We start from the raw sequence: 26,440 nt of genomic DNA, 5'->3' as shown, positions 1-26,440 counted from the left end.
AGACACCTCAAGTAGAGGGGAGTGATATGGATGCTCTGAGGCTCGTGCGGAGAATTGATGTCCCCGATGAGGATATGAAGGCACTCTTCAGGTCAATGCAGAACCGCCTAGTCTTCATTGACACCCAAAATTGCCGCATTAAACACACGTTTAGACACCATAGCTTTGGAAGCCTGCTCCAGGCCTAATAATAATAGAATACTGGGAATCCATGAATCAGCCAACAAGGGGAAGATGGAGATTTACATAGAACATATGCTGTAAATACTCTTTGGAGAAGAAGTTTTCTCCAGATTACTTGTATTTGAAATTTCGTACAGATCCCTTATGACAAGGCCCCTGCCTAGAGGCTCTGCCCAGCCTATCATAGCGCAGTTTCTCGGCGAGTACATGAGAAATGTGACCTCAAGTTCGAGGGCAACTAAATTTAATTCTCACAGATTTCATGTTTGCCTTGCAAGATGCTCACTGAAAATATCCCTCAGTGAAGCAAAAAGTTATACAACCCACAATACCAAACGCCATGTTATATAAAGGGGCACCTCCAGTCTACCTATCAAGGCAAACAACATGTCTTTAAGATTCTGAAACAAGCAGAGGACTTTATGAAAAATCTAGCTGGGAAGGAAAGTTGCAGAGTCTCCCCTGCGACAGACCACACTCCCATCCCGTCATGAGGTCTCAGATTAATATCATGCCCTTTAGTGGGGTTTGCAGAGTTGCCTACATGGTCCCTACCGGCTTGGGGGACCACAGTGTAACACGACAGTACGTATGGGTGCTAAACATGGGAGGATGGCTGGCTGTATTCCGGCATGATTAACTATGGCCGGCATGTACATATCTCCACCTCCTACACCCTTAACTCCAAGTTGAGGACTAAACCAGCAGCTACCTGAGTGCACCCCAGGGGTTAATCTCACTATTTTGTTCTTTTCTAGTTGGAGGGGTAATTGACTCACTATATTCTATCACAGGCAGATGTTAGTAGGGAAAAATGCGTTTCCTGGTGGGACTTGGCCATCAGCGTGGGTGGGGGAAGGGTTTGGATTATTTTGGGAAAGGGTTTTAGTTATCCAGCTGCTGCACCGCATAAACACTAGACAACAGCGACTGACGTTGAAGGGTAGTAAGTCTCATTGCATCAGGTTGAGGCCACTTCCAGCTGGGAAATGATGTCAGCAGGCATGACAGCACATGCACGAATGACGAGATGTATCACTTGGAATGTGAGAGGTCTCAATAATCAGAGGAAAATGAGGCTGGTTCTTGTATACTAAGACAGGCACCAAATTAGTGTGGCCCTGCTACAAGAGACCCATTTTATACAACATACATATAGACTGTTAGCCAGACGCTGGGCTTCATATTGCTTTACTCCCCCTACTCCTCCTAAATGTGAGGAGTAGCGATTCTCCTTAAGTCTAGCATCACTTTTGCAATGCTTGGATGCATCAGTGACAGTCAGGGGCGTTATACAATCTTGTTGGGGCTGTTTACTCATATTAGGCTAACTGTGGTTAACTGCCATGGACCCATTGTAGACAACCCATGTTTTTTTGATTAGCTGTGGGGACGGGTGCTCTCCACAGACCTCTAAACTCTCATAATGGGGGTGACTTTAACTGCATCCTATAGGGTGACATGGAAAGATCTTATGAAAGCCTCCAACAGAAGTCAGTGGCAGTCGTACATATTAACAACATGATGACTGATCATGACTTACTGGATATCTGGAGGACCAGACATCCGGACACAACATAGGGCACACACTATTCACATGTACATGGCAGCTGGCATCACCATGACTCTTAGTTGATATATAGAGATGCAGGCCACTGGGTCGGGGAGGTTGAGCACTTGGCCCGTACACTGTCAGGTCTTACACCGATGCTAATGTCAACCCAGACGGGTCTCTCCATCACTGAGCTGTTGGATCCAGAAGGTGAGGCTTCGCCTTCGGAGTCGCAGATTCAATCGCCGACTCCGGTTTTGAATCCGTCTCAGGCGCCGTCTCCGGCTCGAGGATGAAGACGTCCCTTTGAATGAGGGTTCGATGACACGACCACCTGTGGAAGAGGAGGCAAATCAGAAACCTCTGAAGGGTCAGTCTGTGGGTTCTTACCCACCTTTCCCAGCTCCAGGTCAAGACCCTACTGCGTTTTTAAACGCTATGTATGGTGTTTATTCCAGAGCATGGTACCCCTCTGGTGCACCTTCGTGTCCTATGGGTCCTCTGGCGTATAGTTTAGGAGTTCCCCACTCTTATGCTCCAGCTCCCTTCATGCCATTTATGCCGGCTCCGACGCCGCCTTGGCATTATTCGGCGCCGCCGAGGTTGTCGACGCCGATACCGATGTCGCCGGCTCCAAGTCGACCTCGAGAACAGCGCCCTGGGCCTAGGGATTCGATCTCGACGTCGATACCGGCTCCGTCGGAGTCGTTCACGGATCCAACGGCGCGGCTGTTGAAAGAGAGATCCAGAAGGGATGCTCAGTGCCTCATAGAGGAGCAAAGATATAGAGAAGCTGAGGCTGAGATGGAAGAAGGTGAGCTTCAGGAGGACTGTTTTGAAGATCTAGGAGAAGCTAGTGGTCTGGAACTAACTTTCTCCTGAATGGGAGCTGCCATCTGTGTCTCATGCCCCTTCAAAGGATGTTAAGCCATACCACATGGTCATGAGGAAGGCTGCAGAACTTTTAAATTTAACCTTGCCTACAGTGGTATATAAATCCAATGACTGAGGTTCTCCATTCCCCAAGTTCTGTTATTCAACCGTTGCTTCCCTTTAATGAAGCATTAACTGAACCTATTTTGGAGGTTTGGAGCAAGCCTCTTACTGCTCCTGCAGTGGCTAAAAGTGTTGCAAGGAGGTATAGAGTTGCACCTGGGGATCCTGAGTTTTTATCCTCGCATCCTTTGCATGAAAGTCTGGTTATTCAGGCAGCCTGTTCAAAAAAGACTGTGGGTGTATTCCCTCAAGTGCCTGGGGATAAGGAATCCAAGAAACAGGATCAGACTGCGATGAAATCTTTCTCTTCAGCAAGTATGGCTTTAAAATCGACTAATGCCACTTGCCTTATGGGTAGATACATACATGCCCTTATGGATTCATTGCGACTGTTGGCTCCTAAAATTCCTGATGACAACAGGAAGGATTTTGATGAGGTATTGGCTGATGCACAGGCAGCTGCACGTCAAGTGATCCAGAGCGGGCCAGACACCGCTGATTCAGTTTCTCGCATTATGGGAACTGCTGTTGCCTCTAGAAGGGCTGCCTGGCTGAAGTCATCATACACCATAATAGGCCCACGCCGGCATGATGACATCAGTTCCCTTTTTTCCGAGTCGTCGACGTTAACGGTTTCGGGGAATCTCTGTAGCTGTTGGTAACTTTGTTACTGTTTTCTCTGTTTTCTTACTTCTTTGTCTCACTGAAGATGTCGACTAAGAAGACCGGATTCAAGCCATGTAGAGAGTGCGGCAAAATGATGTTGATCACGGACCCGCATGAGGACTTTATCTGGTGCCTGAGTTCGGACCATGATGTCGATAGCTGTTCTACGTGTAAGAAGATGAATCCGAAGGCACTTCGAGAGAGGGAGACTAAGCTTTTAATGGCGGAGTTAAGAGGAAGTAAAGAAAAGAAGACTTCGAGATCCCGTTCGAGAAGGGCGAGATCGAAGTCGAGATCGAGGTAGAGGTCAAGATCACGCTCGGCGTCGCTTTCGAAGTCGTCATCCGATCATGCTTCGAAGTCGAAAAAGAAGCATAAGAAGTGAAGGCATGAATCTCGGCATCACTCCAGTAAGGATTCTGACTCGAGACGGAAGTTGCCTAAGAGGAAGCATGGGAAGAATATAGTGTCTCCATCACCTGAGGTCTTGGATCCAGAAGGTGAGGCTTCGCCTTCGGAGTCGCAGGTTCAATCGCCAACTCCGGTTTTGAATCCGTCTCAGGCGCCGTCTCCGGCTCGAGAGGATGAAGACGTCCCTTTGAATGAGGGTTCGATGACACGACCACCTGTGGAAGAGGAGGCAAATCAGAAACCTCTGAAGGGTCAGTCTGTGGGTTCTCACCCACCTTTCCCAGCTCCAGGTCAAGACCCTACTGGGTTTTTAAACGCTATGTATGGTGTTTATTCCAGAGCATGGTACCCCTCTGGTGCACCTTCGTGTCCTATGGGTCCTCTGGCGCATAGTTTAGGAGTTCCCCACTCTTATGCTTCAGCTCCCTTCATGCCATTTATGCCGGCTCCGACGCCGCCTTGGCATTATTCGGCGCCGCCGAGGTTGTCGACGCCGATACCGATGTCGCCGGCTCCAAGTCGACCTCGAGAACAGCGCCCTGGGCCTAGGGATTCGATCTCGACGTCGATACCGGGTCCGTCGGAGTCATTCACGGATCCAACGGCGCGGCTGTTGAAAGAGAGATCCAGAAGGGATGCTCAGCGCCTCATAGAGGAGCAAAGATATAGAGAAGCTGAGGCTGAGATGGAAGAAGGTGAGCTTCAGGAGGACTGTTTTGAAGATCTAGGAGAAGCTAGTGGTCTGGAACTAACTTTCTCCTGAATGGGAGCTGCCATCTGTGTCTGATGCCCCTTCAAAGGATGTTAAGCCATACCACATGGTCATGAGGAAGGCTGCAGAACTTTTAAATTTAACCTTGCCTACAGTGGTATATAAATCCAATGACTGAGGTTCTCCATTCCCCAAGTTCTGTTATTCAACCGTTGCTTCCCTTTAATGAAGCATTAACTGAACCTATTTTGGAGGTTTGGAGCAAGCCTCTTACTGCTCCTGCAGTGGCTAAAAGTGTTGCAAGGAGGTATAGAGTTGCACCTGGGGATCCTGAGTTTTTATCCTCGCATCCTTTGCATGAAAGTCTGGTTATTCAGGCAGCCTGTTCAAAAAAGACTGTGGGTGCATTCCCTCAAGTGCCTGGGGATAAGGAATCTAAGAAACAGGATCAGACTGCGATGAAATCTTTCTCTTTAGCAAGTATGGCTTTAAAATCGACTAATGCCACTTGCCTTATGGGTAGATACATACATGCCCTTATGGATTCATTGCAACTGTTGGCTCCTAAAATTCCTGATGACAACAGGAAGGATTTTGATGAGGTATTGGCTGATGCACAGGCAGCTGCACGTCAAGTGATCCAGAGCGGGCCAGACACCGCTGATTCAGTTTCTCGATTTGGGAACTGCTGTTGCCTCTAGAAGGGGTGCCTGGCTGAAGTCATCAGACTTTTCGGCGGACGTTCAGGCTTGCGTTATTGGATTTGCCCTTTGACGGTGTTGGTCTTTTTGGTAAAAAAGCTGATACAGCTTTGGAAAGATTAAAGGACAGTAGGGCTACTGCCAAATCTTTTGGGCTGCAGACTAGAGGTTCATCTACCAAAAGGTATCGAGGGTTTGGACGTTCTTCTTTTCGTCCATACCGTCAAGGTCAACAGCAGCAACAGCAGCAACAGCAGAATCCGCTGTATAAATCATACAGGGGTAAGCAAAGAGCTCGTCCTCGAGGACGTCAATCCTCCTCCTCCTCCACCTCTTCCAATCCCCCAGCCACAGAAAAGCAGCCCTAGATCCGCCATTCCGGATCATGCGGGTCCTGTAGGGGGTCGGCTTACCCATTTTCGACGGGATTGGGAATCGGTTACATCAGATCTTTGGGTTCTCAATCTCGTAGAGAATGAGTATGCTCTTCCCTTTCGGGAATTCCCTCCCAATTACCCTCCTTGCCAAGGTTTTTGCATGGAGGAACACCTGTTACTCCTGCAGGAGGAAGTCCAGACACTGTTAAGAAAGGGTGCGTTAGAGATGGTTCCAGAGCAGGAAAGCGGTCAGGGATGCTACTCCCGGTATTTCCTGATACCCAAGGAAATCCTGGATCTCAGGATCTTGAACCTTTACCTAAAACAGGAGAAGTTCAAGATGCTCACCCTTGCACAGGTTCTTCAGGCGCTGATGGAAGAAGACTGGATGGTGTCAATAGACTTGCAGGATGCATATTTTCACATCCCTATCCTGCAGTCGCACAGGAAGTATCTCCGTTTTACGGTAGGATCACAACATTACCAGTTTGTGGTTCTACCGTTTGGTCGTACTACTGCGCCTCATGTCTTCACCAAGGTGATGGCTTTGGTGGCAGCACATCTCAGAAGATCGGGGATACCGGTATTCCCGTATCTGGACGATTGGCTGACCAAAGCAGAATCCCCAGGGAAGGTGCTCCATCATCTGCAAGTGACAACTCAGCTGTTGTACAGGTTGGGTTTTTCGATAAATGTGCCCAAATCTCACCTTGTGCCCTCCCAGCACAACCTGTTCATAGGTGCGGTACTAGATACAACTGTGTGTCGTGCATTCCCTCCTCCTCAAAGGATTCGCGACATACAGGAGTTGATTCCTTTATTTTACAATGGAGTGGTCGTTCCAGTACTGAAGGTCCTTCGCCTGCTCGGTCTGATGGCTTCCTGCATTCTGTTGGTCAACAATGCACGCTGGCACATGAGGGCACTCCAGTGGTGCCTCCGCAGGCAGTGGTATCAACACAACGGGAATCTCAGGGAGTCTGTGAGGATCTCCAGAGAAACTGCAGCGGATCTGACTTGGTGGAGAATGGAAGGTAACCTGTCTCAAGGGAAGCCCTTTCAACTGCCTCCAGCTGTGGCCACAGTGATATCGGATGCATCCACTCTAGGGTGGGGTGCTCATCTGGGGGATCTGGAGGTCAAGGGTCTTTGGTCTCCAGAGGAAAGGTTGCTTCACATCAACCTTCTGGAATTGCGGGCGATACGTTTGTCACTCAAGACCTTCCTTCCTTCCCACCGCGATGTGGTGTGTCACCAAACAGGGAGGAGTGGGGTCGCAGTGTCTCTGCAGGGAGGCTCTGCGTCTCTGGTCCTGGGTTCAGGACCATCAGTTTTGTCTGATGGCAAATCATCTGGCCGGAGTTCTGAACGTTCGTGCAGACAGTCTCAGTCGGCAGTTCTCAGCTGACCACGAGTGGAGGCTCCATCCTGAGGTAATTCATCACGTCTTTCGGATGTGGGGAATTCCTCAGATGGACTTGTTTTCCACTCGCGAGAATGCTCACTGCCCGTCGATCTGCAGTCTCCAGTATCTGATGCAGGGAGCTTTGGGGGATGCGTTTCAGTTGAATTGGGACTCAAGACTCCTTTATGCGTTTCCTCCCATACCCTTGATTCCTTGAGTTCTGAGGAAGATTCGCCAAGACCGGGCCCAAGTCATATTGGTCGCCCCAGATTGGCCAAGAAGGGTATGCTACACAGATCTTCTCCACCTCTCCTCGTGCCCGCCGCTCTGTCTCCCTTTCAGGGCAGATATCCTCTCTCAGATGGAGGGGCAGGTTCTACACCCCCACCTCAAGACCTTACACCTTCATGCCTGGAGATTGAACGGGGCAACCTGAATTCCTTTTCTCTCCCACATGATGTGGTGGATGTCATTCTTTTGGCTAGGCGTGACTCCACCAAATCAATCTATTCATACAGATGGTCTAAATTTGTCACTTGGTGTGGAGAGAAATCTGTTGACCCTTTGAAGGCTGGTTTGTCTGATATTCTGCAGTTTGCTCTTTCTTTGGCGCAGCAAGGGTTTGCTGTTGCCACAGTCAAGGGTTATCTTTCGGATCTGTCGGCATTTCTCTGTTTGCCGGATCAGCCGTCATTGTTTAAATCTCCTGTGGTTTTAAGATTTTTGAAGGGCCTTACAAATACATTTCCACCTACTCCCTTTATTGTGCCTCAATGGGACTTAAATCTGGTGCTTACTATCCTGATGGGTTCTCCTTTCGAACCTTTGCACAAGTGTCCCTTGAGACTTTTGTCTTTTAAGACGGTCTTCCTGGTTTCTATTACCTCGGCAAGGAGGATAAGTGAGCTTCAAGCTCTTAGTTCGAAGCCCCCATTCTTGACCATTCATGCTGAGCGAATGGTTCTTAGGACCAGGGCTGCTCATTACCCTTCCTACCTTCTATCCTCCCCCTCACCCTTCCAAGGAGGAGGAGAGACTTCACCGCTTGGACCCGAAGAGGGCGGTGAGCTTCTACCTGGACAGAACAAGAGAGTTCAGGGTGGATGACCAGCACAAGCGCACACTTTCAAGATGGATCATAATATGCATCAAGATCTGCTACTCCCTGGCGGGTAAGGAACCTCCAGAGGGTATTAGGGCTCATTCTACTAGGGCAAAGTCTTCAACATCTGCTTTGTCTAGGGGTGTGCCTGTAGAGGACTTTTGTAGAGCGGCAACTTGGGCCCCCGTCCACTCTTTCGCGAAGCCTTACTGCTTGGATTCCGAGGTGGGGAGGGACGGCCACTTTGCGCGTTCTGTCCTCCAGGATTTTCTGGTATAGGAGAGTGGACACCCTCCTCCATGAGTGGGGACTGCTGTGGGACTCTATTCACAAGGTGAGGAATCCACTGGCAGATGTATGCATCAGAAGAACAAGTTACTTACCTTCGGTAACGCTTTTTCTGGTAGATACAGTATCTGCCTGTGGATTCCTCACATGCCCACCCGCCTCCCCATTGTCCACTCTTCTATACCTTAGATAATGGCAATGTTTTAATGTATATATGTTATTCTCAAAAGTAGTGTTTTATTCTACTTGAATTACTGCATTGTCTTTACACTGTGTGTGTTATCTTGACTATTGTATACTGTGTATAAATCTACTGTTGTCGGTCCGTCTGTGTGCCTCGAAGGCACGTAAAAAAGGGCGGAACTGATGTCATCACGCCGGCGTGGGCCTATTATGGTGTCGGTGACATCAGCGGAGTAGCGCGCGATGCCGTGCATCTGTGACGTCGTTCACGTCGGCACGAAAGTTACAAACAAAAAATATCCGAATGTTGCTGACGCAAGGGGATATTCACAAGGTGAGGAATCCACAGGCAGATACTGTATCTACCAGAAAAAGCGTTACCGAAGGAAAGTAACTTGTTCATTGCAGGCTGTCATTGTGTTGTTTTTATTTAAGCTACTAATAAAACCTCAAAAAAGCTGGAATAGGGAGGGCATACTCTCCCTATAGAAAGTACGACCTAACTATGACTACACTATGGCGCTTGTGCATGTGTGTGCAAGTGTGTGAGTGTGTGTGTGTGTATATATTCACATATATTATTGATTTAGATATTTCATTTAAAGTATTTGATCATTAAAACATTTGTTCTGGTGGCAATAAATTGAAACTTTCACTTTCTTCATACTCACTTAACGGTATTACATATTTTAATTTAAACCGATATTTGCCACTGCCGGTTTTTTCCATGGTCTAAAACATGTAATGTGGAAGCAAGAGTGTGTATTCTTGATCAAACAGGGCTCTTTGTCATTATAGGTCAAGGACTGTTGATTACCATATGCACAACCATCTGCTTATTGCCTTTGGGGTATGATCTAAAGACATTAACATTAATAAACCAATGGATCTCTCTAGTTAGCCATCTATGTGAAAAGTATTAAAAGGAAATCAATAAAACCACATCCTGAGGGTAACATTGGACTTTATACTAGTGGGAGAGCTGCCACAATATCTTGTCTGAGAAGTGTGCCTACAGAAGCAATCTTTAAGGCAGCCCCTTAGGCTTCTCTTCAACCATTTTGAAATGTTATTACCTAGGTTCATATTTGTAGTCTAGCTTATCTATGGGCGGCACACGTTCTTTTTTTGCTCTTTGGCATTAGGTGAAAATCTTATGTTGTGTTGATAACATCTGTTTTCGATAGGTGTTGTACTTGAAGAAATCAAATTTCATTCACAGGCCTGCCTCCCTTGCATTACTTCAAGAAGTTCAGAGTTTCTCTTGGACTTGAATGCCTGGAAACTGAGGGGATAGGGATGCATGCTATTCCATTTGGGTGTTGTCACATCCGTTCGGGGCTATACAGTACAAGTATGACATAGGTAGCACTTTCCCTTGCTGTTGCAGTGTAAAACATGTTTCTGGGATCCCAGAACAGTAGCTTTAGCATTACAAAAATAAAGGATTTGCATAGTGAATCAAGTAACCTTGAAATCCATCACTAACCACAGCATGTATTTTTCTTGTTCTATATGTCTTTAGGTGTTTCATTACCAGTACACCAAGGATCAGATCCACCTCTGTGCATGAAATCACTTCTTGATGCATTAGGTGAATCCATGTCTCTTTCACAGAACCAGCTGAGACGAATGGACAATGAGGTAACACATGCACTCTTTAACTTCTCGACTAGCATTGTTATAGTTATATGAATACTGGAACTGTGATGACAATGAAAATGGTGCTATGCCCCTATAATCAAGGCCGTTGTATTTCATCTATTGCTTCAACATTCTTGTTTAGTTCTATTATTGTTTTTAAAAGTAACCTCAAAATGTGTACCTGTCTGCATATCACACTCTAAAGTAGAACCATCATATGGATTTTGGGGCCTTGGCTCAGACATATTCTAAGCCCTCTTTATGGAACATTTAAACTGTCCTAGGCATGCACGCTCTAGGAACCCACAAATATTATTACTATGTCCCTGCTCACGAGCCAATCTACCCCCAAGACCACCACCTTTCATCTGATCTGTCAACCTTTTCCCAGCTAAACCTTCATCAGGGAAGCCACAGGCCCCATCAGGAATGCATTTGTCATCTATATTACATATTACTACAGTAAGCAAGCAGGAAAGAAGGACTATTTGACATTCTTGACAACATGAAGATCAAACAACTTTTTGAACTGTCCCAGACCAAGGTCAACTCTATCAATGTAGTCTTTATTGCCATGCTTTTTTCCAAATAACACTGGGTTGGTCAGATCATGTTACTGTCTTAAATATTATTCCCTAACATCAAACACCCTCCTCTGTCACCCCAAAAATACCCTGCCACAGCACTGCTTGTTCATAAAAACCCTGAAGACTCATCCTACTAATCACAACTGACTTCAAAGTTGATGTCAGATTCCTCGTAAACTTAGCGACCTTCATCCTGAAAGCCAGTTTAACACTCACACTCCATTTATTGTAGGGTGCAATTAGTTAACTGTTTCCTCAAATGTCCTATGTGTGGTTGCAGTGTGTAGATTATTGTATTTAATGAGGAAAACAGGTCAGGGGGTTGCTTGTTTTTGCTATGTGGTGGGAGCTATTCTTTGATTTAAGGAATTGTGATCTCTTCAGGGAATTCCAAATTATGCCTAACACTTGTTTCTAGCGTTCTTGGGTTATCAGCGTTGTTCTTTCTGCATTTCAAGATGAGCCACTCGGATGTTTTGGATTTTGTGTATTCTATTTCATTTTGGTGGTCAGATGATGATTTTTGTCAGGTGGTAGGCCAATATTTGTGGTCTGTGTGAGGCAAAGTATAGTGTGTATACATGGTGGTCCTCTCCTGCTGCTGACATTTGGTTAACTGTAGTAACTGGCAGTGGATACAGGGAATCAGGAAACTCCTTCTGCTAGTGAGATAGGATCTTAGGTATGTAGCTAGCGGTTGGCATGGAAAGTCTGTGTACGTTTCCTTGTTCGGATTTAATTTGGTAGTCAGGGAAAAGCTATGACACAATAGACCATCATAAGAGAAAAGATCAGGAGGAGTGATTAGGTATTAGAAAATAAAATAAAACTATTGAGGAATAGGTGCACTCTAAGCTCTCTTTTCCCTCATTCAAATATAGATTACGAGTTTGATACTGAAACATATGTGCTGCAAGAAATAGCCTCCAGAGAATGTCTCTTGGTTTGGGTTTCCTAAGGATATATCAGGAGGTGTGCTAAAATACAATTTTTCTGTGTTTACTGACTGAAGTATGGCATCAAATCCTTATTTCATTCTTCGTAGTCAATAACTGGACGAAAATCAGACAAGACAGATGGCAACCTAATTTCCCTGCCCTCTTCAAAGTATTCAAACAATGAAAGGGGTTGGTCGTGCACTGCTTAGAGTTTATCCATATATAATGTTAGAACGTGCTCCTTTGGATACTCCCCGCTTGGAGTATATGTATCAGAAATAGTTGCACTGGCACCCTACGGTGCGAGTGTCTCCTAGGGCACTGTCAATTGTGCTGAATAAATCAGCCAAGTTTAAACTAATAAAGTTTTCAACAAGATTTTGTGTAAAGTCTCATAAGTATTTTATTTATACTTGTAGCTTTTTCTTTTAATCAATTTGAGCTTTTTTCCATGTTACAATGAATCTTTCTGCTCCATGTGCAGTCATCATCCAGTTAATTTTCAAAATACACGAAAATTACATTCCTTTTCCAATGCATTTCGGCCTAGAGGCCTTCATCAAGGGAATCTGTGAAGCAACGTAAAGATTGTATCTATCACAAAGTGTACAAAGCCATAGTACAGTAACATATATATTAATCTAACAAATGACATAAATTAGTAATCCCAGTTATTTGGATATTTACACTTCTTTATGTACCACTAAGCAATTCTATATAGCGTTAAAAATGTTCATAACATTTGTGTAGTCCATTTAGTGAACGTGGCTTGAACCTGGTTAATGAACCCGTGTTAATACACATGCTAAAATGACAAAGTATTTTGTATCGGCTTACACGTGTTAAATTCCTACTCAAAGAGAGTTAAACCCCTTTGTGTCGCTGTGTTTATGCGCGCTCATATGCCTTCCTGTATGTTGATGGCCGTTTAGTTATAAATTAACCAAAGTGACAAAGCGCTACTGATTTATGCCTGTTTACTCGAGCTACCAAAAACATTGAGACGCTTTCACCGAGATTACACTATACGCGGTGCGTCATAATTCGTGAACCGGGATACAATGTTACATGCTTTATCAAGTTCAAAGAACCGTCTTGGTTCTAAGGCCAGTTTAACAGTGATTGCAATACGCGGCGCGTTGTTATTTCTTACCGGGATGTGCTGCGGGCGACATGCTTGCTTAACGCTTCTGCTTCAATCTCTCTACCTATTAGGGAGTGTAAACAAATTATGTTGGCCAGACGGAACGGAAATTGAAAATCCGTTTAACAGAACATAAGAGCAACATCAGAACCAAAGTGATAAAGTCAGCGCTTGCAAACCACTTCATTGAACACCATCATCAAATTAATCAAATCAAAGCATGCATTTTGGAAGTGGTGCAAAGAAATGAAGAGGTGGACAATAAAAAGGCTCTATTGAAAAGAGAAAATTACTGGATTTACCATTTACAGACCCTGCGTCCAAATGGGATTAACGAAAGGACAGAATTCAGTTGTTACTTATAAATGTGGTTTTTGTAAAAAGATCGAATGCGTTATTGCAGTGCTGAGCATGTTTTAGATAATTTGTTTACACTCCCTAATAGGTTGTTGAACTTCATAGTTGTACCTAGATCCCTTCCACACCCCGTGGGATCCTGGCCCTTTAAAAATAAGCGCGCGCATTATTTAACCGAGTCCACATACGTCACACGCCAACTTTCGGGTAGAGAGATTGAAGCAGAAGCGTTAAGCAAGCATGTCGCCCGCAGCACATCCCGGTAAGAAATAACAACGCGCCGCGTATTGCAATCACTGTTAAACTGGCCTTAGAACCAAGACGGTTCTTTGAACTTGATAAAGCATGTAACATTGTATCCCGGTTCACGAATTATGACGCACCGCGTATAGTGTAATCTCGGTGAAAGCGTCTCAATGTTTTTGGTAGCTCGAGTAAACAGGCATAAATCAGTAGCGCTTTGTCACTTTGGTTAATTTATAACTAAACGGCCATCAACATACAGGAAGGCATATGAGCGCGCATAAACACAGCGACACAAAGGGGTTTAACTCTCTTTGAGTAGGAATTTAACACGTGTAAGCCGATACAAAATACTTTGTCATTTTAGCATGTGTATTAACACGGGTTCATTAACCAGGTTCAAGCCACGTTCACTAAATGGACTACACAAATGTTATGAACATTTTTAACGCTATATAGAATTGCTTAGTGGTACATAAAGAAGTGTAAATATCCAAATAACTGGGATTACTAATTTATGTCATTTGTTAGATTAATATATATGTTACTGTACTATGGTTTTGTACACTTTGTGATAGATACAATCTTTACGTTGCTTCACAGATTCCCTTGATGAAGGCCTCTAGGCCGAAATGCATTGGAAAAGGAATGTAATTTTCGTGTATTTTGAAAATTAACTGGATGATGACTGCACATGGAGCAGAAAGATTCATTGTAACATGGAAAAAAGCTCAAATTGATTAAAAGAAAAAGCTACAAGTATAAATAAAATACTTATGAGACTTTACACAAAATCTTGTTGAAAACTTTATTAGTTTAAACTTGGCTGATTTATTCAGCACAATTGACAGTGCCCTAGGAGACACTCGCACCGTAGGGTGCCAGTGCAACTATTTCTCTTCAAAGTATTCCTCAGAGACCCATTCTAGTACAGAACTGGGAATAATGGTATAAAAGAGTTAAGTAGATTTGCATTGCCTCTGCAAACTAATGCAAAAAATATCAGGTTGGTTCTCGTAATTGTTGACAATTGCTGGCCTTAGCATTTAGGTCCACTTATTTCCTAGTAGTCTCTTCATGGTCCTCAATTATTCTGGTGGATCAGCTAAAGTTATAGGAATCTTTTCCGATTTCTTTATGTTGCATTTTGTTTCCTGCCCTGGTTAGTTTATTCAAGATCAAGTAAAGCTGGGATATTTGTTAATTATCTTGCTGGCTCTGTCTTAGCTTAGGCTACCCCACTCCCTTAATGACAATGTTAGATCCCTGTTTGGATAATGTTCCCTTCTTACTTGCTCAAATTTGGAGCAATTTGCTGAGGAAAGAGTATGTGCTATCCAGAAAAGTGAAATGTATGTGATGACCTAATGACTCATTTTCACCTGTCGTCTTCAGGGACTCTGTTGATTGAGAAAACCCAAATGACACTGTTTCATTATAGATTGAAAGAAAAGCTTAAGGATGACTTGGTTCCTTCTCATCGTCCGACCTCCTTTGCTGACTTGATTGACGTAACTTTGTTAATAGAGCACTCTTCAGGAAAAAAGTAATGCAAAGTCTTGAGTGGGTCTGTCAGCTAGAATTTTTTTTTTTTAGTAAGAATAGAAATGTCTAGGAGTCCAGTGACAGGGGACGAAAAGGAACACTGATGGAAAGCTGGTTTGTTCCTCTATTATAGAGACTCAGGACATTTGTTTGATGTTTGCCATATTCATTCTCAAAATTACGTGGGAAAATTTCAGGCACCTAAGAAAGAGAAGAGAGAAATGTGTTAACTAACCTATATTAGATATTCAATGAATGGTTTAGATAATCAATTCATGTAGTATGTTTATGTCTCACAATTTGTATCTCAAACACAATATTTCTAAAAGAACTAAGAAGATTCCTAAGGACGTTATAACTCTTGATGGTTCACCAATGGACTCAGTTCCAGTTTGAGATGCATCTACCATTAAAGGCAACTGTTGGAAACCTTATAAAAGTTCTTCATTTTTTAGATTTCTCCAAAGGGCACATTTCATCCCATCTCCCAGCAAAGAATATATTTAAGACATTCACATATGTGCCTGCGTTGTGGCGCGGACTATGCTAGTTTTTTCCATTTAACAAGCCAATATTCAGATTTGGCAAACAATCATAGACAGGGTCTCTGAGATAAGTGACCACAGAAATTAGCTGCAGCCATTGCTTGTACTTCTGAAGTTTGTGAGGGAAGTGCCACCCAATAAATGACGATTCATTGCATTAGCCTTCTTGCTTACCAAGAATAGGATTGCTATGAACTGGGGATGCTGTATCACACCCACTGTTGAGGAATGGTCTAAAGGTATGTAACGACCGCATGGAAACCTAAATCACCATCATATCATCCAAAGCGCAACTCAAAGCCATCTTGGACCCTTACAGCAATATTTGTTATGAAAAGCTGAGGCGCAAAACACAGCAAAGATAGGCAAGTAGCAGTATGTCATCATATCTCAGTGCTCCTAACCTTGTATGAACACTGTAGGGAGTGATTCGCTCAATTAACAATACTGACCACAGAAGTATTGCTCTTATTGTCAGGTACTGGGCTTATGGCTGGTAGCCTTCTGAATGGTGTATACAGTCCCAAAGCTCTACAAAGTGATTGTATTGTGATGGACATATATTGATGTGACCTATTGCCGTTTATGGGTGTATACGTTTAAAAAAAGCTTGTTTTTTTACAAAGGAGTACTTTATTTTGATATCATAATTTCTCCTAATCATGCTCTATTTTTGCACTTCCCATACATCAGTTGGATTATCAGGAAAAATTAATTATTATCAAAGTTTTGCCATTGTTATGATTCAGTTTTTGCAAAGCCTTGGAACTGCTCGTCCCCCCCCCCCATAGGAAATATGATTGCATGTTTGAATTATACCAATTGAACCAGTTACCATTATTCCATCTAGGCACATCTATTCCTTGGTGAAAAAAATGTATACGTTCCTCCTCACGTGCTTAGGCATTTCTGTTTTTTGTTCCGAAGAAAGATTGAAACCCAGTACCATATATAGATTATAGACATTCGAGTCAAATCAAGATCGAAGGCATATTTCCTTTACCTCTTAGCAAAGATATTTTGGGATCTGTACAAGGAGGACACGTGATTAACACACATGACCTGAGAGACGCATATAATCTCCTGTATGAGAGAGAATGAAAAATGACAGGATGCACTAACCTTGCTTGCTGGATCCCAAAGGAGCAATGCCTTTTTCCATTTCTCATCTTCCCCACCATTAACCACATACAGAGGAATATGAAGGCCAGTGATTGACACAAGAAAAGGGGACTGGGATAAGAGAGAAACTAAAGATACAGGACTCCACTTCTAAACCTTGTCACTGTTGTCAAGAAGGCCTGCAAGATATAGTGTATCTTTGCATGACAAAGAAATATCTTCAGTAAACTGTCCCAAACTTTCTCACTGTGCATTTTCCTGTGGACGATAAGTTATAGTCTAAACTTGAATTCTGCAGAGCTGTAAGATGAACAACAATGTTATTATCCTATTGTTTGCTTCTCTTAGCAATTGGAATGTGCATACTAGAAGTCTAATACTTTGTTTCTGACATTTGTAAATGCATTTATAATAGTATTCCATTAGAAATTCTTACTCTTAAGGTGCAAGCTTATTCTTAGTAACATGTAACAATACTTGAAAGCTTAAAGAGCTCAGATAAATGTTCAATATAAAAGTTCAAATTAATTTGTATCAACAACACAACGTCAGGACTACTCTGTAATCCAAGTGTCCATCCAAATAATCCATTAGGAAGCAATAGGTCACAACAAGGAAAAACTGAGATTCATGTAGCGAGGTCCTGGCTGCAGCCAAAGTAGCCTAGGAAATGATGCCATGAACCACCTACCAGAGAAGTTGTCGACAGCAATCTAAGATGGGTACCATCCCTCCAGAATATATAAATGTTTGTTGCACACTCAATGCTTAATTTGTAAATATGAAGTGCAGGTGCTCACAGTCTTTAACGATGCCACACCCACGTCGCAAGCTCCGCCCACTCCCTCTAGTGGCCCCACCCACTTCCCTTTATTGGCTCCACCCACATCCACAAGCCTCAACACACCAGATTCACCTCCTCTGTTATTGAGTTCCGCAAGAGGATGAAGGGCTGGCTCTTCACAAAAGCAACTCAGGCACCTCACACCTAAACACCAGCCCAAATCCCTGGATACCCTCCTGGGTGATTAGTGTGCTATACAAATCAATATAACATAATATAACATATTGGAAGCCTATGACAAAAACTTAAAAGTGAACTCAAATTAGAGAAAGGTCATTTGAGGACTTGAGGCAGCTTTGCAAATAAAAGAAAATGTGCTTGCACTGCTCTGTTTAAAAGAAAGAAAAGAATGAGGGAAGGAATACATTAAAGAAGGCAGTAACAAATGCAGGCAGGAAGAGGAGCACTGGAGTAAGGAAATAAATAAGTACTGGATGAAAGAAGGAGGAAATAAGAAAGGAAGAAATTAAGGGATAGAGGGAGAAACACACCATGTATGTTTGAAAAGCACATATTCACTAGAGGGGGCCTTGACACCAAAAATAAAAATGTTGTTATCCAGCTCAATTGCACTAATTTAATCTAAAGATGAAAGACTGAGTAGCCACACCAAGATTTCAATTTATGTCCCTGAGATAGAACACAGATTCCTGGAGTAGATATAAACATATGTGCAAGAAGGAAAACATTAAAAGGGAGAGTGAGTGAGGAGGAGAGGTCTAAAGGCAAAGATAGATGCTGTAGACAATGTGAAGAGAAATGTGGAAAGCAGAGATTGGGAATGCAATATCGGAGTAGAACGTGATGAGAAGGAAAAGTGAAAGGAGGAGAAAGGCAAGGGAAGAAAAGCGAACAGCGCGGAGCGTGAGAGTCGAGTGGAAGGGAAAGATGGAAAGGTGAACAATGAAAAGCATTTATTGAGGGGAGGTGGCGATTAGGAGAAAACGCAGATGTAGGGCAGAAAGTGAAGTAAGATTGGAGAGAAGTGAAGGAGTGAGGTGTAAAGGGGAGAAAGAAAAGCAGATACTGAGATAGAGCAAGCAAAGACACCTCTGCTTTATTAAATATAGTGATTAATTATGTAAAGTTGAGAGGTGACAGGAGTGTATCATTCTTGGCCTGTCTCATCATTGCACAACAGTGTTGTCCAAGACACACAATCACGATTCTTTAACTGTGTTAAGTTTTATACCATAAAAAGAAGTTTTGTTATGTTACTATAGGTATTCCTGATAAAATGTAATAAAGTGTCAGTTATACAATTAGGATTACGCCTTGATGGAGAGCCACACTCTCATGCTTCAAACAAATAGTTCTATTACATGTTTAGACTATAAGTTGCAAAATCCCACTGCCACCTATTTTCAAATGAAGTCAGACATTCAACTCTATTCAGACAGGCTTCCACGTATACTTTTTAACTAATAAAGCACAAAATTCAACTGAGTCTGCCACCTGTGCTATATTAGGATTGTAATTTATGATCAGCGTGTAACAAAAGGACATCTGTGACAAAAAACAGAAACCCACTGAGCTATCCACATAATATAGTTCTGTCATCTGCATGGTACATGTTCTACATTACCCCTCTGTGTTACAGTCAAAACTTCAACTATACAAAACTCTGATCTCTCGCCAACAGGGACATAAGGCTGTAAGTATGCAGCGGGGGTTTACGGGACATGGGTCTTTGGAGGTGAAGAGAAGGTGTGGGGTGATAGATCTCAGCAGGCTTGTGGGGGTGGGGGGAGTTACAGAGCACCCAAAACAGCCTAGCCCCTCTGATAGCACGTTTTGAATCAATGCTATTTTTCTCCAGGTCAATTCCCTGTGTATCTTCTCCCTGGTTGGGGGGATTGGGAAAGCCTCCTGGTTCAAGTGGCCAAGACTGAGAACGGCTTCGCAGTCTCATGTGCAAACTCAAAGTATGGATACTCAGGGCCCAGCGCATGCTTTAATACAAAGCGATGGTGGGGAGGGGTGCTCTGAGAGTGAGGGATGGAGTCAAGGGGTACTGTAACAGGAGTGAGAAAGTGTTGTTGCAAGGAGGGGAATTGTGATACAGAGGGGAAGGGGACTGTAAGCAGAGGGGCACTGAGATACAGGTGAGAAAGGCACTGTGGAGAGACGGACACTGGGATAGTGGGAGAAGGCCACTGTGGAGAGAGGGGCACTGTCGGAGGTAGCGGTGGGGCACAGTCACAGTGGCAGGGTTGGGAGGTGTTCTTCAAGGTGCTTGTGGCTGCAACGGTGCCCATTGCAGAAGGGAGAGAACGGGTCTGATAGAGACAAGATGGTACTGGGACAGGTAGGAGCATGGTACTAATACACTGACTGGCAGGAAGAAATGTTTTCACTTTTGGACCACCCTCAGCTGCTTCCCGTATTTTGTTATTATGCTGCAAGGCCTTGTCTGGGCTCCTCAGGTAGGAAGCTACTGGGCAGTTTCCTGCGGGTGCCACTGTGCAGGAATTAATCGATGGTGTCCCACGGCCAAGCACTATTCTGTCACCTGTAGGATAACAGTTGTGACATTATTAAAATAATGCACACACAACTCACCTAACCTTGCAGCTTTGGCTACACTGGAAAGCGCAGACTGCTGGGCAGCGCAGCTGAAATTATGCTCCCAGTTCATTGTTTGCGCAGTTTATACTGTGCATGACACAACACACCTGCCCTTCCCCCACCCTGAAGACCAGGCACTGGTGCGCGCAAAAGCAAGCACACTAGCAGCATGCACCAAATCTGAACATACAGCTGCACAAGCCTCTCTCAAGGCTGGGGCTTTTTTAATGGCCTGTGCACAGTGCTGGCTGTGCATGGGAGAAAAATTCAATAGACCCGCCCCTGAGAAATAGGTGTCAGTGGTCAGGACCTGAAAGCACCTGCACATGTACAGCCCCAGTAAGTCAATAGCAACTCTCTGCAATGACTGCCAGTCTTTACTTCACTGAAAGGAACCTAGTGCCAGTGGACGTGGGGAATCACTTTCTCATGCATTAGCCACAATAATTAGTATGCAGTATATCCAGCCACTCTTCATGACAGTGTATGTCAGGTTGAACTAACCCTGTGCATAGGATCCATTAGAACCACCAATGACCATATATTCTAAAATATGAGAGTCAGTCGGGGAAGTAGGGTGGTATAACTAGGATAAGGGAGAAAACAGAGACACAGGACTTTATACTCTGCCGCGCCAATTCTAGAATAAAGGAGGAATGCTTGTTTCAGTGGATTTGTATGAGATAAAGATCTTAAGTCAATTTTAATTTATAATACTAAACTTTGCTTATTTGTTCATAGATATATCTTATCAATATATCTGTATACTCAACCAACTATCCCACCTAAGGCTAAGCACAAGGAAACATAAATATCTTTTAGAGTACATGTGATCTCACATCTCTCCTTCTACCTCAATCTGTGTCACTAAAAGCTCTTTTGAGGTAGATGAGTATAGTTTCCACTTGACTCCGGTAAAACTACAAAGGAACACCAATATCATCCTGTTGATCCCTACTAACTTCCGCTTCGTAGACGCCAGCCGACACTGACGAAAGCTACGGCTGAAACGCGTCTGTATTTTGAATTTTGTGCAATAAATCTCGATTGAGATTAAACTAACGCGAGTGCTGGTCCTTACTGTTCGAGTAGCAGCGGAGCGTTATATATATATATATATGATATTCCTGAAAGTTGCCCAGAGATGGAGCCGCACTCTGTGTTCAGGTCGGTAACAACCTTTATTAAATAAACAAACTGCTTCCCATTCCGTAATTGTCCCTGACCTTACGCGTTTCAGGGAAAATGCGAGCAGCTTCTTTACATGCGCCTGCACTGTTTCCGCATGCTGATTCAGTGAAAATTATTGGCCTCTGGTATGCCGCTTCAATTTATTCACTCTCCCGCTGCATGCTGGAACCTGCAGTTTAATACCATACAATATTGCCCTCCAGTGGGTTAGTTGCTCGCATTTAATTTAAGGGACCGATAGTGGAACTCTGTATTGAGCCTCCGAATGGGACTCAGTTTGTTTAAAATGAATTTCCTGTCTATGCCGATCGTAGGAGAGGCATTATCCCCCACACAAACCCAGATCAGTTCGGGGTGGTGCGTTGCTCCCACGGCCTGGAACCGCCGTGTATCCATTATTCCTGAAAGTTGCCCAGAGATGGAGCCGCACTCCGTGTTCAGGTAGGTAACAACCTTTATTAAAGAAACAAACTGCTTCCCATTCCGTAATTGTCCCTGGCCTTAAGCGTTTCAGGGAAAACATTCCCTTTCTTGAGAGGCCAAAATGAGAGCAGCTTCATTACATGCGCCTGCACTGTTTCCGCATGCTGATTCAGTGATAATTATTGGCCTCTTGTGTGCCGCTTCAATATATTCACTCTCCCGCTGCATGCTGGAACCTGCAGTTTAATTCCATACAATACTGCCCTCCAGTGGGTTAGTTGCTTGCATTTAATTTAAGGGACCGATAGTGCAGCTCTGTATTGAGCCTCCGAATGAGACTCAGTTTGTTTAAAATGAATTTCCTGTCCACGCCGATCATAGGAGAGGCTTAGATTTCGGAAGCTGCGCATCATGCCTGGGGCCCACTGGAGGGCTGTGAAAGGAACATATAAATTAGGAAAGAAACTGTCGACAAAGTGAACGGACCCCACCCATGGGGAGTAATTAACACCACAACTACCAGCATGCAACTCACTGGAGAGTGCATGCAAAGACTGGTCATTGGCATTGTGATGTTTTCGTCATTTGCTGAGCCGGACCCCATGAGGAAGGAGCTTGTGGCTCCGAAACGCGTTGGGAAGAAGATATAATAAGCCATAATGTGCAGCTATCTTCAAATAAAGTTTGTGAAAACGTACCTGCTTGCGGAGTGGCATCCTTTAATTATATATATATATATATATATATATATATATATATATATATATATATATATATATATATATATATATATATATATTAATAAAAACCGGGAGTTCAAATCCTTAAGAACCGCTCCTCAATTAAGGAGACTCCAGTCATTCTTCGTAGTCCCATTGCCATATTTATTCATAGCGTTTCACATATGCCAAGTCAACAAACGCGTTCAACCATACGTGACATAACAGGCACAATCACTTAGGCCAAATACCGGTACATCAGTAACGTTATCAGCGAAAGGCAAAAAGCCCATTCAGGGCTTCATTGCATGCAAAGTATTAATTTGTGACTATGATGCAATAATACCTACGAATAATAAGATACTGAGTCACACAGCAATATATGCATGAAATGTAATGTGAATAATGCTTTTCATATACGTGAATTATGAAGTACTTAGACACTGTAAGATGGCCGCCGCATAGCAATGAATGAAATTGAGATGCCTTCTTTTATGTTTGTTTTTAATCACATGACATCGTGTCACGAAGAAACTTTATTTAAATATACAAAATGTCTCAGTCAGTCAACACTGACGAAGGCGGCAACGCCGAAACGCGTTTGTTGACTTGGCATATGTGAAACGCTATGAATAAATATGGCAATGGGACTACGAAGAATGACTGGAGTGTCCTTAATTGAGGAGCGGTTCTTAAGGATTTGAACTGTGTGTTTGATAATAATATACGCATTCCACCGTGCGGTAAGGAGGCACCCGAGGATAAGAGGAGCGACAGTTGGTGGAAAGGTGTTTTTGGATATATATACACACACACACACACATTTTTATATATATATATATATATATATATATATATATATATATATATATATATATATGTATGTATATATATATAAGAAACCAAAGATTAATGTAACATTATAGTTAAGTGTGAGAAAAAGATCTGTTTTAAATCTTGGTATTAGAGAATAACTCTGTGTGCAGGTGAAAGTTGACTTGTCTTCATTATGTTCGACACACGTTTTTCGGTATAGCAGAAAGATTTCCAGTTGGGCAAAGATTCTACGTACCGCATACTAAGTATTGTAAGTTATTGAGTTATTTGACAGAATCATCTCAGCATGACAATTTCTACTTGACATAGAAGACTGTGTGTAAAAGGTACTAGCCCAGGGGTCTTCAACATTTTCTTTAGTAAGAGCTACTTCTGATCAGTGAAAATACATTGTGATCTACTGAAGGTGAATCCACTCGTGCAGTGTTACCAGACACCCCCACTCCCAGCTTCATTACTTTAAGCATATTGTCAATAGAGCCAGATACAATGGTTTGAACAAAATACTTTGACTATGGACACTATAACAGTGCTGCCATGTGTGAGTGGATGAATTAGAGCTGGTGTCATATGTAGTTATCCCACAAAGCATAGACCATTACATTTATAAATACACACATGCAAGCATTTTTTTAATAGGAAAAATTTAAACTGCAGAAAATCGTTCTGCAAAATTGCTCGTTAAATTTGTCTACACTTTACATTTCTCCCACTTTAAAAAATGGCTGTATTTTTCACTTATACAAATGATGCAGTGTCTCCCAGCCACTGGAAGCAAGATGCCGGATGTGTGCAATTGCGACACTTAGAATTGGATAAAATTAAATTGAAGATATTTATTTGAATTCCATAAAACGCAGCATTTACATTTTCTCCCATTTGAAAGTGTTACATATACAAACAGCAGGCATCTTGCAAACAGTGGCCTTTAGACACGGTGCCATATTTATAAGTGTAAAATACAGCTATTTATTTAAATGGGAGAAACTTAACATGAAGAAACATGCTTCATTACAAATATTAAGACGTATTTGGCTCAATTGGAAGTGGAGAAAAAGATTTAATTAATGTTTCATAGAAATATTTTTGTTCACTTTAGGTTCCCCCGCTTTAAATAAATGACTGTATTTGTCAGTTATAAATATGGTGTAGTGTCTACTAGCCACTGGGAGCAAGACACCTGTTGTTTGTAAATGGGACACTTTAACATATCAGGAAATTAAAATGAACAGTTAACCTAATCATTAAGGCAACTTTGCTTTTTAAATTTCTTCAATTTAGAAGCATCCAGAAACATCTTTTTATTTTCACCCTGCAATATTGTGTGAACTATCTTAGTGCTTCAGTTATTCGCCTTTGTGCCCTAGGGCATATATCTGACTCTAGCACTGCTCATTATCAGGCACTCCTATCTGCAGCCTGAAGAGAGTAATGTAAAATAAATGCAGACTTCCCTTAACTTTAAAAGGAAAATGTGACTCAGATGGGTGTGGGGAAGTTGACATGAGTTAATACTGGGCACTGGGAGGATCCGTTTTATCTGAACAGAGTGCGGAAGGATATTCATGCAGTGGAGGCTACTCTCCGTGAGATTTTAGACTTACTTAATGGACTGCTTGAGATGACTGAAAGGCAGACCCGTACCTTGGGTAACAGTGCAAAATGTTACTAAGACATGGCAACAATGCACTAGGACCACGTTAGAACATTTAAGGAAGAGAGTGCAAAACACCATGCCTTGGCCAAAATGTTGTATGCAGAGGTGTAAATAAAAAGTACTATTCCCACTCCAGTCAATGCAACAGTAGGGGAATTTTTGGATTGCAAAGGGGTCAAATGTACTATTCCCACTTCAATCAGTGCAACAGTAGAAAATGTATTGGCTTACGGAGGGGTAAAATGTACCATTCCCACTCCACTCAGTGCAACAGTAGGGAAAGTGTTGATTTCAGAAAGGTAAAATGTACTAGTCCCACTCCAGTCAGTGCAACATTAAAAAACAAACACATTCTCTTCAACACAATACAATTATTTCAAAAACATAGTATACAAATAAAAATATAAATATGTAAAAAAATTAAATATACAAATATTTTATGTATATTAAAAAATACATTATATAAATACATTTTACAATGTAAAATACATATAATTAATAACTTCAAATATTATAAATATTATAAACCATATTTATCATTTAAAGAAATAATGGTATTAAAAAAATATTAATTAGCAAATAATATTTTTTTCATTCATTTTAACTTTATTTCGGTTTGTTTATGAACCATAAAAGTACATCAAGGAAAAGAATACATTTGTAGCAATAAACTAATACACAGTTACATCTCATTTTATATATATACAATAAATCAGTTAGCATGTGGTTTATAGAATAATGGTTAAAATACTAAAACAATAAAATACATAGATTAAAAGTTTAAAACGCGGTAGAAGCCTAGATTTTACTGAGACGAACTGTCTACCTACGTTGGAGTACCTTGCTACTACCGAATCATTCTCCGTCTAATTAACCACATTGAAAACAAAAATTTAGCAATAGCAGTAACTATTACATATTTTTTAGTTACTTCCCACCCTATATGCCTGCAAAACTCACAACCGCCACCTAAAACGTACATTCAAAAAACAAAATATTTACACTATTAACATAAAAATGTATCAATAAACTAATAATCATTATTTACAAACTAATTACTAATTAATTATAATTATGTTACTTTCCACAATATACCCCCACTAAGCACACAACACACTCCTAAATGTAACTTAATAAAAAATGAATTACACAATAAACATAATTATCAATGTAATAATTAATTTCAATAAAAAAATTAAATATAACTTAAAATGAATTTACTTCCCACCCTATACCCCTACAAAACCCACACCTAAACTTTAAGTCAAAAAAATGTAATTGCACAATTAACATAATTAATTACCATTTAAATAAATATTATTAACCAAAAACTAATGGCCCTATTACGATGCAGGTCGGACGAGCGCCTGACCGGCATTGTGTCGGAATGGAAACTGACTAAAAAGCATTCGGCAGTTCCTTCCAACATATTTGGATGCAACCACCCATGAGGCAGTTGGAAATATCCATTTTCCAAATGTTGTTTATGCATTGGCCGGG

At 42.3% G+C, this 26,440-nt stretch overlaps 1 protein-coding gene across 2 annotated transcripts in view; it reads left to right on the top strand.

Moving 5' to 3' along the window:
- The window catches only part of CCDC171 (coiled-coil domain containing 171), a 2,807,212-nt gene that overhangs the window by 934,050 nt on the left and 1,846,722 nt on the right, over nucleotides 1–26,440 (top strand). For both annotated transcript variants that reach the window (XM_078675985.1, XM_078675986.1), the window contains one exon: nucleotides 10,102–10,220. In XM_078675985.1, the coding sequence (XP_078532111.1) occupies nucleotides 10,102–10,220 (119 nt within the window). The remainder of the gene's footprint in view (nucleotides 1–10,101; nucleotides 10,221–26,440) is intronic.

The sequence above is a fragment of the Lissotriton helveticus genome, chromosome 2_1 (assembly GCF_964261635.1).
Source record: "Lissotriton helveticus chromosome 2_1, aLisHel1.1, whole genome shotgun sequence".
NCBI lineage: Eukaryota > Metazoa > Chordata > Amphibia > Caudata > Salamandridae > Lissotriton > Lissotriton helveticus.
This window is presented reverse-complemented; position numbering and strand designations above follow the sequence as displayed.